The 13,123-nt window shown below is 43.9% G+C and overlaps 1 protein-coding gene and 1 long non-coding RNA gene across 2 annotated transcripts in view; both read right to left on the bottom strand.

Moving 5' to 3' along the window:
• Nucleotides 1–1,113: 1,113 nt before the first annotated feature.
• On the bottom strand, nt 1,114–10,556 carry LOC112069313 (uncharacterized). Its single transcript, XR_002893716.2, has 2 exons — nt 10,476–10,556; nt 1,114–1,375 (listed from the first exon to the last, which is right to left on the bottom strand). It is a non-coding gene; the product is annotated as an uncharacterized lncRNA (long non-coding RNA).
• Nucleotides 10,557–11,285: 729 nt separating this feature from the next.
• The window catches only part of LOC112069314 (spermatid perinuclear RNA-binding protein-like), a 228,774-nt gene continuing 226,936 nt past the window's right edge, over nt 11,286–13,123 (bottom strand). Inside the window, exon 13 of the mRNA XM_024136621.2 lies at nt 11,286–11,291. Coding sequence (XP_023992389.2) covers nt 11,286–11,291 — 6 coding nt within the window. The remainder of the gene's footprint in view (nt 11,292–13,123) is intronic.

The following is a 13,123-nucleotide window of genomic DNA, read 5'->3' as shown; positions in this document are numbered from 1 at the left end:
GGAGTGGTTTGAGGGGTCAGACTCAGGTTATGAGGGGTCAGACTCAGGGTTGTGAGGGTCAATAGGCTTGAGGGGTCAGACTCAGGGTTATGAGGGGTCAGATCAAAGTCATCCCAAATATTAAGGGTGGTGTTGTTGAGTATAGTTCGTTGTATGAGTGTTGGGTGAGATCGGCTCCTACGGTTTGTGAGGATTCACTGTGGGGGGCATAGAATTGGATCTGGCAACTCGGGTTTATCGAGGCGAGACCTGTCCCTGTTACTGAACCTCAGATCATAAACCTGAGTGCGGTATAGAACGGGGTCCTCAATAAACCCTGAGTCCCTGACCCCTCAACAACAGGCGTTTATGGAGGTCTGGGCAAGCACCTCGGGTTCTCCGAGTCATAAGGGTCAGACGTCAGGAGTGTTGAGTGGAGCCGTCCAAGACTCAGGTCTATGAGGGTCAGTAAAACTCAGGAGTTAATGAGGGGTCAGAACAAAGACAGGTGATGATTATCCATCAAGATACATCACATAGAGGCAAAAAAATTGGTCATTCCATTTCATTCAGTCAATTCAGGATTTAAACTGAAATTATAATCGGAATTCTCCCTAAATAAACTGAATTGAAATGTAATGAAATGACAGCAGTAGGTCTGAGCTTCGAACTATTAGAATATCTATTTTCAAATACAATATATTTTGTGGTCAATTTACAGTGTACAAATTATTATAATTATGTTGACCTCTGGTACTGAATCACTACACTGCTAAAATCTCTGCTCCCATGCCACCACCATGTAACTTCCTGTTCCAACCAGGAAATAGCTTCTCTAGCCAAATAGAGAGTGCTACAATAGCGTAGCCCATAAGGCTGTATATACTATTACTGTCCCTTGTTTCAGTTAGACAACAGGCAGTGCTCAGATTGTTGTAGGATATATACCGGTAAAGGTTTTATTTGTCCACAATAGTTCCATTATAATTGCTATGCATCCTTCACACAGCTCAGGGTTACAGAGAATGTGTTCTGTGTCAAATTGCAAGGCCTAAATCTTTCCTACTTAAGAACAGAAACAACGAATAACAAAAAAGTCTGATATAATTTAGATTCAAAAGAATGAGGTAACAATTCACAGTACAAATCCTTCAAGTTTTATTTTTATTTCATTTTTTAGAAATCTTTATCAGCAAAATACACTTCTTTTACAAATCATCTTCTGCTCAAGTCCTTTTGTTCACTTCTCCCTCCATATGTAGGACAAATAAAAAGACTCAGAATCCCTTCTAGTGGGGTGTTTTGGGGTCCCTGTTCTAAAAGAAGGAGTAGTGGGGGATGGGGTAGGTGGGTATTTTCATAACAGGCAACAGAAGCATTCTGTTGGGGGAGAAACCTTGAGGGGAGACATGAAAACAGAAAATACTCCACATGAGTCCACGGCAGGCAGGGCAAAAGAAAAACAAACGCTTCTGTTCTGATCTACTAGCTACTATACCCAGAGTCTAGGCCACAGAACTAGAATCAATAGAATACCAGGTTATCCATTTTTTAAATGCTATCGTCAAAGCAGCATTGCTCTATTCATTTAATTTCTATGGTCTAGGCCCTAGACAGACCCTGTGTGCAGAGCTATACAGTAGAACACAGAGGGGCAATGTGTGAGAGAGGAGGAGYAAGGAAGACCAACATGTCAATGGTGGTGAACAATGCAGGGCTGTGGTTGGTTGGCTGGTTTCTTTGTGTCTTTGTTTATAGGTACTGTAATATGGAAAGGATATTATTGTGTTCTTGAGTGTGTGTTCTTGAGTGTGTGTTTCTCACAGTCTTGAACCCATATAGAAATCCCAAAGCAGCAACACGAGGCTGAGCGCCACACACCAGTGAGAGTCAGATAGATAGATAGATAGACTATAGTGGGGACAATTAACCAGCATGCAACAGCATCTCAGAAGCACTGATGGGGACTGGGGGGGTAGTGGACAGGATATGTTATCTGATCTCACAGCAGCCAATACCAGGACTTCAATAATGCCATGACTGACACGACTGGGCGGGTACTAAAGGAACACTGGTAATATAGCAGGCAGAGACCAGGCTGGGTCGGGCCGAGCCACAAGGGTTAAATTGGGTATTTTAGACCTTACGGTCCTGGCCCATAGACTATCATAAGTATTCACCCACTTGGATTTCTTCACATTTTATTGTGTTACAAAATGGGATTAAAATGGATGTAATTATAATTTTTGGTCAACGATCTACACAAAATATTCTGTAATGTCAAAGTGGAAGAAAAATTCGAACATTTTTAAAGATGAATGAAAAAGAAAACATTAATATCCTGATTAGATAAGTATTCACCCCCCTCAGTCAATACATGTAAGATACACCTTTGGCAGTGATTACAGCTGTGAGTCTTATTAGGCAAGTCTCTAAAGCCTTGTTCACATTGGCAGTTTGAAGTGACTCAAGTKCACATTTCAAACCTTCGTAGGTGGTTTGAAGTCCGATACAAATTTGATTCCTGGGCATGTGACTTGTGTCTAAACTGTGAAATCTGATATTCTTACCCTCAAGTGGTTTTAGACTGTTACTTGGCATAACTTGTTGCTTGCTAGCTACTCTGTTGACAGTTTGACAAGAACATGTGGTTGTTATTTATTTATTTATTTTACAAACAAATTACTGAATGTGCTAGAAAGCTAAATAGCTACCTAGCTAATAGCTACCTAGCTAATAGCTAAATAGCTACCTAGCTAATTAGTTGAATGTATTAAGGCAGGCAGTGTGAACAAGGCTTAAGAGCTTTGCACACCTGGATTGTGCAATATTTGCCCATTATTAATTTCAAGATGTCAAGGTGTTGGGGATCATGGCTAGAGAGCAACTTTCAAGTCTTACCATCGATCATCAAGCAGATTTAAGTCACAACAGTAACTTGGCCACTCAGGAACATTCACTGTCTTCTTGGTAAGCAACTCCAGTGTAGATTTGTCCTTGTGTTTTAGGTTATTGTCCTGCTGAAAGGTGAATTCATCCTCCAGTTACTGATGGACAGAAGACTGAATCAGGTTTTCCTCTAGGATTTTACCTTTGCTTAGCGCCATTGCGTTTGCTTTTATCCTGGAAAAATTACCCAGTCTTTGCCGATGTCAAGCATACCAATACCATGATGCAGCCAACACCATGCTTTAAAATAAGGAGACAGTTACTCAGTGATGTGTGGTGTTGCACCAAACATAAGGCTTTGCATTAAGGCCAAAAAGTGTGTTCCTTTGTCATGTTTTTTTAAGGTATTACTTTAGTGCCTTGTTGCATACATGATGCAGCTGCAGTTCAAAAGACACGCATCTTCGAGTCTAGTGGTAAATACACACCACCATAATTATATAACTTGAACCATAGCTTAAAAGAGAATATTCAAATGTCTGATTTGTTATTGTTACCATCTACCAATCATGCCGCTTCTCTATGAGGGCTTTCAAAAAAGGTCCTTGAATCTTGAATCTGTGTTTGAAATGGAATACTGGACTGAGAGACCTTAGTTTGTTGTATGTTGGGGACGAGGAAGGGGAAGTCATTCAACAATCATGTCAATTCTATTATTTCAAAAAGAGAATTGGCGGCTCAGATCAAATTCGTTGTAGTATAACAAAAGTATTTGGTGCCGGGTTTCAAAAGCCATACTTGAAGAAAGGAAACAACCTGCACTCACTCAAATATTCTTGAACTTTTAATATATATTTTTAGCAGCAGCAGTCTTAAACAAATGGACGCGTTTCGGCGTCCGTCCTTCGTCAGCATTTGGAAAACAAACACATTTCAGTACAGCGTCTTTCTTTTTGAACAGTATTTAATGGATGTAAAATAATAACAGTATGGCAATGTGTTGTCATCTATAAATGTGGGTGGATGACTATTGTTCTCCAAAAGCTGCCTGTCTGTTGTTCTGACAAAATACATGAATATTTAAAGAATATTTCAGTGAGTGCAGGTCTGTCCTTTCTTCAAGTAAACCACTATTATTTCAACACAGAGTGAGTCCATGTGACTTATGTGATTCACCCTCTGAAAAAAGGGATGAATACTTTTGCAACAACATATTTTAGTTATGGAAAAAGTATTAATTTGTAAAAAATATGTAGAATTTTCTTTTACTTTGACATTATGTGAGTACTTGGTGTAGATCAATGACAAAAAATAACAATTACATCTGCTTCAATCCACTTTGTAACGCAACAAAATGTGGAAGATCCAACGGGTGAATGTTTATGATCACTGTATACCTGGATAATACCAAACCGTACAGCACTCCCCAGTTCTAAATAAAGGAATATGGAGCCTGGAGTCCAGCCCCATGCTAGGTCTAAGCCCATATTCAAAAAAGTATATAGAGCAGGAGTGCTGAGCTCTATATGGACAGGTCCCACCTGTCAAAGGCAAAACTGATCCTATATCAGCACTCCCTACACTGAGACTCTTTGTGAATACGAACCCATGGTTCTCTGGCGGTTCCTTTTAGAATATGTGTGTCTACCCTGTAACCAGCCCGGTCCAGTCTCCCATCCGGAACATAAGATTCATTCAAAGCCCCCAGACCCAGAAACAGGCAGCTCTCTCTGTGAACAGAGGGGGAGGGCCTCGCCAGTGCCACGCAACAACACACAAGGACCAGTTGGTTTCAGAGTTAGGGGTTTGTGTGATGGGGAGGAGGAGAGAGGGGGGAGGAGGGGGAGAGGGAGGGAGCGCAGGAGGGAGGGAGGCGAGGGAGGGAGGGAGGGAGGGGAGGAGGGAATGAAAGAGAGAGAGCAGCAGAGAGAGAGTCATTATATTCTCTCTCCTTCTTTTTACACATAATCATCACAATTTTTTTGGGCTAGTATCACCATATAATCTGTAAGACAAAGTGGGTGTGAGTGATTGAGCATCGTGAGTGTTGCTGTCCTCAAACCGCTAAGTGCTATATTGAATTATGCTGAGAGAGTGAAAGGGGAGGGGAGGGGAGAGGAGGGGAGGGGAGAGGAGTGGAGGAGAGCAGAGCACATTGAATCTGATCTAGTTTTGTAGCGATGAAAGAGACTATGGGAGATATTCAAACCCTCCAGAGATCTTAGACAAGCTACTGGCTGCCTGGCAGAGACTGAGCAGGCCACAGCTGACTGACCGACCAGCCAGTCTAGCCAGAGGACCAGCCAGTCTAGCCAGAGGACCAGCCAGCCTAGCCAGAGGACCAGCCAGAGGACCAGCCAGCCTAGCCAGAGGACTAGCCAGTCTAATCTAGGAGTGGGAAGCCTACACTATGTGGACAGTAGGGCTGATCCCATTTAGTTGACTGGTCGATTGTTTGGTCGATAGGCTGTTGGTCGAGCAATATTTTTTTAGTCGAGCAGTAGCAAATATCTATAAAATGTATGGCACACGAGACACCCGTCTGATTCACGCATGTCTCAGTAGACTAATCCATTGCGTAGGCCGTGGGATGGTACACCAGTACCACCAGTATTCCTCTATCTTATTTGTTGTGTTCTGGTTGAGTGAGYGCGCACGCGCACCTGATTATCCATAGAAGTAGGTCTAGGCTACCTGGCCAGCGTGCACATGTAGGCATATAAATGTGCCCATCTGGGGATCTGATAGTGTTTCTGATTGTCTTAACTCACCACCACCACAGGTTCTCAAAGTAATGTTTTKTTCACCTCAAACAGCAAGTAAACAAAGTCTGTTTTTCCATCCATTGAGAATGACAATAGTTCCTCAACGTAGCCTATTGGAAAAAACTCTCTCTTTTGACCACTCGGTGTGAAAGGGGAAAAATATGTCCTGCTCTTATCTGGTGGAAAATAGGCCTAATTGATAACTTCAAATCTCTTTTCYCAAATCGTCTACAGCTGTGTCTGTCCGAAGCTCACTGGCGCAGAATATTTTATGCAAGTTTGCCTAGCGTGAAATTCAAGACCGTACCAAGTTGATAGTTGATACAATGTTTCAAGTTCCTTGCATTCAGTGTGTAGCCAATGTGATTTATAGGATATTTATTATTATCAGGATATTTTCTACCTGCAGGCTTCAATGTTGTTATTTGTTAGCTTTATGTAGGCTATTTTTACATAGTTGGCAATAAAAGTTACTTTTAGAATTTTGATTAACCACATGATAATGATTTTATCAGAACAGATGACCAATGTTCCCTCTAAGAGTTGTGCGGGCGCGCAGTAGASCCGAGACTGCCTCGCAGTGCGCATAACAAAAATCTGCCCACGGAGAGGTGCACGAGATTGAACTTTACTCAACTTTTTAGAGGTTTCCCTGTTCGTTAACACTATCAAGTCAACGTTTCCCTTTACTGTGGGAATGGTGATCAAATCAACGCAATATTACACACTTTCTTTCTTTCTTTTCTCCCCAATTGTTATCTTGTCTCATCGCTGCAACTCCCCAACGGTCTCGGGAGGCCAAGGTCAAGTCATGCGTCCTCCCAAACATGACCCGCCAAAATGCACCTGCGAGCTTAACCCGGAAGCCAGCCGCACCAATGTGTCGGAGGAAACACCGGTCACCTGACAACCGAGGTCAGCCCGCACYCWCCCAGCCCACCACAAGGAGTCGCTAGAGCGCGAGGAGCCAAGTAAAGCCTCCTGGGCCAATTGTGCGCCGCCCTATTGGACTCCCAGCTGGTTGTGATACAGACCGGGATCGAACYKGGGTCTCTAGTGATGCCTTAGACCGGTGCGCCACTCGGGAGGCCAATATTAGCCACCATTGTATTTTGAGACAGGCTTGAATAAGCTAAGTAGCCAATAGGCAGAGGGTAGCATAATATGTCTGATTGTCTGTAATAATGGTATTGGAATAATAATGCATTTTATTTTTTAAWMTTTTTTCTTGCATCAAACAACACAGCAACATTTTCAGTCACCTCCTTGTCTGAAGGACAAGTGGATAAACACTCTTACTGACAGTTGTGGCTGCGTTGCGTGATGTAATGTTGTCCTCTACCCTCTTGCCCTTTGTGATGTTGTCTGTGCCCAACAATGTTTGTACCCCTGTTTTGTGCTGCTACTATGTTGTTGCTGCTGCCATGTTGTGTTGCTACTATGTTGTGCTGCCATTTGTGTTGCTACCATGTTATTATCATGTTTGTGTTGCTGTGTTTTCATGTGTTGCTGCTATGCTGTGTGTTGCTTAGGTCTCTATGTAGTGTTGTCTCTTTGTCGTATGCAGTTTTTGTGTTATATTTTATTAAAATGTTTAATCACAGCCCCCCGTCCCCGCCCCCGCAGGAGGCCTTTTGGTAGGCCGTCATTGTAAATAAGAATTTGTTCTTAACCTGAACTTGCCTAGTTAAATAAAGGTTAAATAAAATGAATAATAAAAAATATAAACAGGTTAATGTCAAGCCCTGCAGTTTTTTTCAAAAAGCATTATGTTATTGTAGGCATTGATTGAAACACCACACATTGGGCTGCTACTGTAGGTTTGCAATGATAGAAACACTATTTCCATGTTAAAATGTTACACGGAACCCAAACCGGCTCGCGCCGTGCGCTATCGTGCATAAAGATATTTTGCCCCCCCACACCAAACGCGATCACGACACGCAGGTTAAAAAATATCAAAACAAACTCTGAACCAATGACATTCATTTTTGGGGTACCGGTCGACAAAGCTCAATCTCTGAAACTATGTTATGGGCAAATTTAGTCTAGTTAGTTTGCGCTTGCTAAGGAGATACTCTTGTGTTGTTGTTTTGTCCAACTGCTTTGCTTTATCTTGGCCAGGTCGCAGTTGGTAAATAGAACTTGTTCTTCAACTGGCCTACCTGGTTAAATAAAAGTGAAATTAAAAAAATATAAGACCAATTTTTGGCTTTAATTGCAGGGCCGACAGACAACTTACTATTGAGAGTAAGAATAGTACCAATACCACCAGTGCAATTTAAAATATGGTTGTGCCATCAGCAAGTTTCTGCTTATATCCATCACTGGACAGTACTCAATTAGTTCATTGTCAACTTAAAAAGGTTGATGGTAGTTAGGCCATATTCACACTACGAGAGATGAAGGAGAGTCTGAGAGTGGTTGGCGAAAAAGAAGGATATCTACTATTTGAATTTACATTAATATCATTGCCTTACCTTTTCGTTTGTAGCTGGCAATGCAACATTCTTGGTCCACAGCCTCAATTTTTTGATCAAATCATTAGAAGTCGATTGCTATGGAGGTAAAAGCAAATAGAAGACTAAACATTGATAATTCCCTGGGAGTCTCTTGCCTGAGTGGCTCAAGAAAGTTTCAAGCAAGAAAAAAAAAATTGAGATTTAAAGCTACGGTGATAATCTTCAGAATGCAACAGGCTGTTACTACAATTACAGGTAATTCAATAAAACAAGTTTCAAAGATAAGGAAAATGTTAATTTCAGCTTTTTTTAAAAACCATGCTCTGCCTATTATCAATTTTACGGTAGAGTGTTGCTTAACGAAAATAATTCGTTTACACTTTGCTTGCTTAAAGGGCAACTGTCGGGCGAGTGTTGTACGAGGACTGGTCGAGACGTGACAAGTTCGCAACTTTACATGGCTGTAATAGTGAGCCAGGGTATTTTGCGAAAAGTCTAGTGTGGAAGGTCAGCTATCTCAAACTGAAGTAATCAGGCCAAAATACCGAGCCAGGCACGCAAGGAACGTGCCCAGGGGCCTACCTCCGAGCTGGGCCCCCATTGATTTTTTAGTCATTCAGATATTCTATAAACATGGCATTAGTCATTACAAAATGGTTAAATTACAGGAATTGCACATTTGTAATTGCAAAAAAAATTATCTCTGCCCCATGGCAAATGAGTAGAAGAGCATAAAAATTGCTTTAAAAACTGGCAAACATTTTCTCTACGCCCCCATGGCAAATGTTGTAGAATTGCGGAAATTAACCTGTGAAAAATAATACATTTTCTGTTTTTCGTCTTTTTTTTTTTTTTTTCCCCCCCCACCCCCCCGCCCATCCCCTAATTTGTCCTATTTGAGCTAGCTTGCTAGTTGCTAGCTATTTGTCCTAGGATAAAAACAGTGGGGTTTATTTTACCTGAAGTGCACCACCACGTCCCTCCTACTCCGACAACTAATCCACACACAAGACGGCCAAGAGAATCGTTTCTAGTCATCTCTCCTCCTTCCAGGCTTTTTCATCTTTGAATTTATATGGTGATTGGCATCTACACTTTCATAGTAATACCACGACAACAGGCAAAACATTTTGTCTTTCAATCACCCACGTGGGTATAACCAATGAGGAGATGGCATGTGGGTACCTGCTTCTATAAACCAATGAGGAGATGGGAGAGGCAGGACTTGCAGCGCGATCTGCGTCAGAAATAGAAAGGAGTTCTATTTTAGCCCTTGGCATCGCAGACGCTCATTGGCGCGCGCGAGGAGTGTGGGTGCAATAATTGAATAACATGGATTTCTAAATGTATTTTGTGACGCTCGCGCACACGACGTGTCTGGTATGGTCAGCATGTAAGTGGATGCATTATCACCATAGTTTTTGATGGTAGGCCACTCTGGTAGGTCTACATTATGATCAAATATACACAGTAGCATACTTGACCACTGTTAAAACTGTAACTTAAAGCAGGTACAGCCTCAGTGTTCACAGTAAAACTGTAACTTAAAGTGGGTACAGCCTCAGTGTTCACAGTAAAACTTAAAGTGGGTACAGCCTCAGTGTTCACAGTAAACACGCGCTGGAAGTTGCACAGAATTTTCACAACGTTCAAGTTTGCGCCCAGCAGACCTGGAATTTGCTCAGTGACACAAATAATTTGAGGGAACATTTGTGACGATACTCTCGGTCGACATAAACTCTTTTTTTTTGTCGGGGACAGTCCTAGTGTAGAGTGAATTAAACAGTTCCGCTGTTAATGTATCCCTTGTTTATAAGGATATAGTAGAGCTTTGAGATACAATTGGTTGGAAGAGGTTGTGTGTGACTGTGTGTATTGTACTGCATTACAGTAGAGCTAGCTTTGGTTAGAAGCTAGTCTACAGACGTAGTGTTAGTGGGTATAACCCATATAGACGGTCCTTGTGTGTGTTGGTGGCATCGGTCTCTGCCTGGGCTGGGCAGCTTTGAATGGGCTATCTGGCTGTGGATAGAGAGCAGGGGGGTTACACTGAGGAGAGGAGAGAGATGTCCAGAGAGTCAGGATGGGCAGACGGACGGACGGACGGACAAGCAGAAGGGCAGAACAAGCAGCAGTCTGGACACTCAGGCGGGKGAAGAAGCGCAGCAAGGCTTGCTCCAACCACAGAAAGAACCAAAAGGTTATGATCAGTTCCACTTTTAATTTAGCTTTTAAATTCGCCCAATTCTTCAGTTTCAATTTCGACCTCTATATGTAACTCAGATTCAATGGGAATATACAGTGTTGTTTTCCAGTAGGGCCTCCAACAGGTGTAGGAAGGAAAAGAATAGTGAGGTAGGTGTTAACCCTACAGACTTACCATAGGCTGGGGCGGCTGCAGCACTGTATCCATATGGAGTCCCGAAGCCTGTCACACATGTTAAAGCCATGTAGACTATTAGTATCGCTGGTACACAACACTTACTCTGGAGGGAGGAATGGCTCGGATGGACAAGCGACTAGATCCTACTAACCTATCCCCCCCTGGGGAGGGAGGAAATGACTGGATACGGCCCATCAACTGGAAACATCACGCTTGGGTACAGGCGGTCCAATACCCATCCAGTGCGAATGAATCGCGCACAATAGGCGGAGTTGTGATAGAACCAAAAGAGACATCTTACCTCAGCCTAACTCTAGGCAATAGGAAGCTGGGATGATCCGCTCGTAAAAAGTGCGCTCGAACGGAGAGACATGGATGTGATCCGAGAACAAAGGGTCCTGACTGCTACTAACACTACAAACTATCTACTACTCTGGAGCGAGGTGCACAAGCTATCTGACTCGGATGGGAACACTGCTAACATCCTTCCGATGCTTTGATTCTGGCGGCCCACACCGGGGCAACCTGCACCTAATGGAGGGAAGGACCATGGACTGGATGGGACAGACACAGTTACAACAACTATCTCTGGAGGGAGGAATATGGACTAGCGATGGGGAACGACAGCGAGAAGCGCGCACCTGTAAACAGGTCTACTCATCGATGCGCAGGGACGTAATGCTGAGGACAACTGAGAGGGAGGAAAAAATGAACTCGGCGATTGGACAGAACATCTGAGACCAGGATTAAATTTTGTAATGTTATCTCACTAATCTAACTCTGGAGGAGAGACTGGATGCACACACTTTACACCTGAGAGGATGACGGACACATACACAGTCCTGGAGGAGGAATGACTGATGGGACAAACACTGACACTACTACTGGAGGGAGGATGACTGGATGGACAACACTACACTACTCTGGAGGGAGGAATGACTGGATGGGACAACACTACACTACTCTGGAGAGGGAATGACTGGATGGGACAACACTACACTACTCTGGAGGGAGGAATGACTGGATGGGGCAACACTACACTACTCTGGAAGGGAGAATGACTAGGATGGGACAACCACACAACTACTTCACTGGAGGGAGGAAATGACTGGATGGACAACAACTACACTAACTCTGGAGGGAGGAGATGACTGGATGGGACAACACTACACTACTCTGGGGGGAGGAATGACTGGATGGGACAACACACACTACTCTGGAGGAGGAATGACTGGATGGGACAACACTACACTACTCTGGAGGAGGGGAATGACTGGATGGACAACACTACATACTCTGGAGGGAGGAATGACTGGGATGGGACAACACACACTACTACACTGGAGGGCAGGGAGGAATGACTGGATGGGACAACACTAACATAACTCTGGAGGGAGGAATGACTGGATGGGACAACATACACTACTCTGGAGGGAGGAATGACTGGATGGGACAACACTACACTACTCTGGAGGAGGAATGACTGGATGCGGAACAACACTAACATCTACTGCTGGAGGGAGGAATGACTGGATGGACACACTAACACTACCTGGAGGAGGGAGGAATGACTGGATGGACAACACTACACTACTCTGGAGGAGGGGAATGACTGGATGGGACAACACTATACACTACCCTGGAGGGAGAGGAAAACTGGATGGGACAACACAAACTACTCTGGAGGGAGGGAGAAGACTGGATGGGACAACACTACACTACTCTGGAGAGAGGAAATGACTGGTATGGGACAAACTACACTACTCTGGAGGGAGGAATGACTGGATCCTGGGGACAACACTACACTACTCTGGAGGGAGGAATGACTGGATGGGACAACACTACACTACTCTGGAGGGAGGGAATGGAACTGGATGGGACAACACTACACTACTCTGGAGGGAGAGGAATGACTGGATGGGACAACACTACACTACTCTGGAGGGAGGAATGACTGGATGGACACACTACACTACTCTGGAGGGAGGAATGACTGGAATGGACAACATACACTACTCTCGGAGGAGGGAAAGGACTGGATGGGACAACACTACACTACTCTGGAGGAAGGAGGAATGACTGGATGGGACAAACTACACTACTCTGGAGGGAGGAATGACTGGATGGGACAACACACATACTCTGGAGGAGGAATGACTGGATGGGACAACACTACACTACTCTGACTCGAGAGGGAATGACTGGATGGACAACACTACACTACTTGGAGGGATGGGAGGTAATGACTGGATGGGACGAACACTACACTACTCTGGAGGGAGGAATGACTGGATGGGACAACACTACACTACTCTGGAGGAGGGAGGAAATGAACTGGATGGGACAACACTACACTACTCTGGAGGAGGAGCTGGATGGACAACACTACACTACTTCGGGAGGGAGGAAGACTGGATGGGACAACACATACACTACTCTGGAGGGAGGAGATGACTGGATGGGACAACACAACACTACTCTGGAGGGAGTGAGGAATGACTGGATGGGACAACACAACATACTCTGGAGGAGAGAATGACTGGATGGGAACAACACTACACTACTCTGGAGGGAGGATGACGGATGGACAACACACACTACTCTGGGAAAGACTGATGGACGCTGATTAGTATCTGATGAGTCTG

Source organism: Salvelinus sp. IW2-2015, unplaced genomic scaffold, assembly GCF_002910315.2.
Source record: "Salvelinus sp. IW2-2015 unplaced genomic scaffold, ASM291031v2 Un_scaffold976, whole genome shotgun sequence".
Taxonomy (NCBI): Eukaryota; Metazoa; Chordata; class Actinopteri; order Salmoniformes; family Salmonidae; genus Salvelinus; species Salvelinus sp. IW2-2015.
The sequence above is the reverse complement of the archived record's forward strand: the minus strand, read 5'-3'. Positions and strand labels throughout refer to the sequence as shown.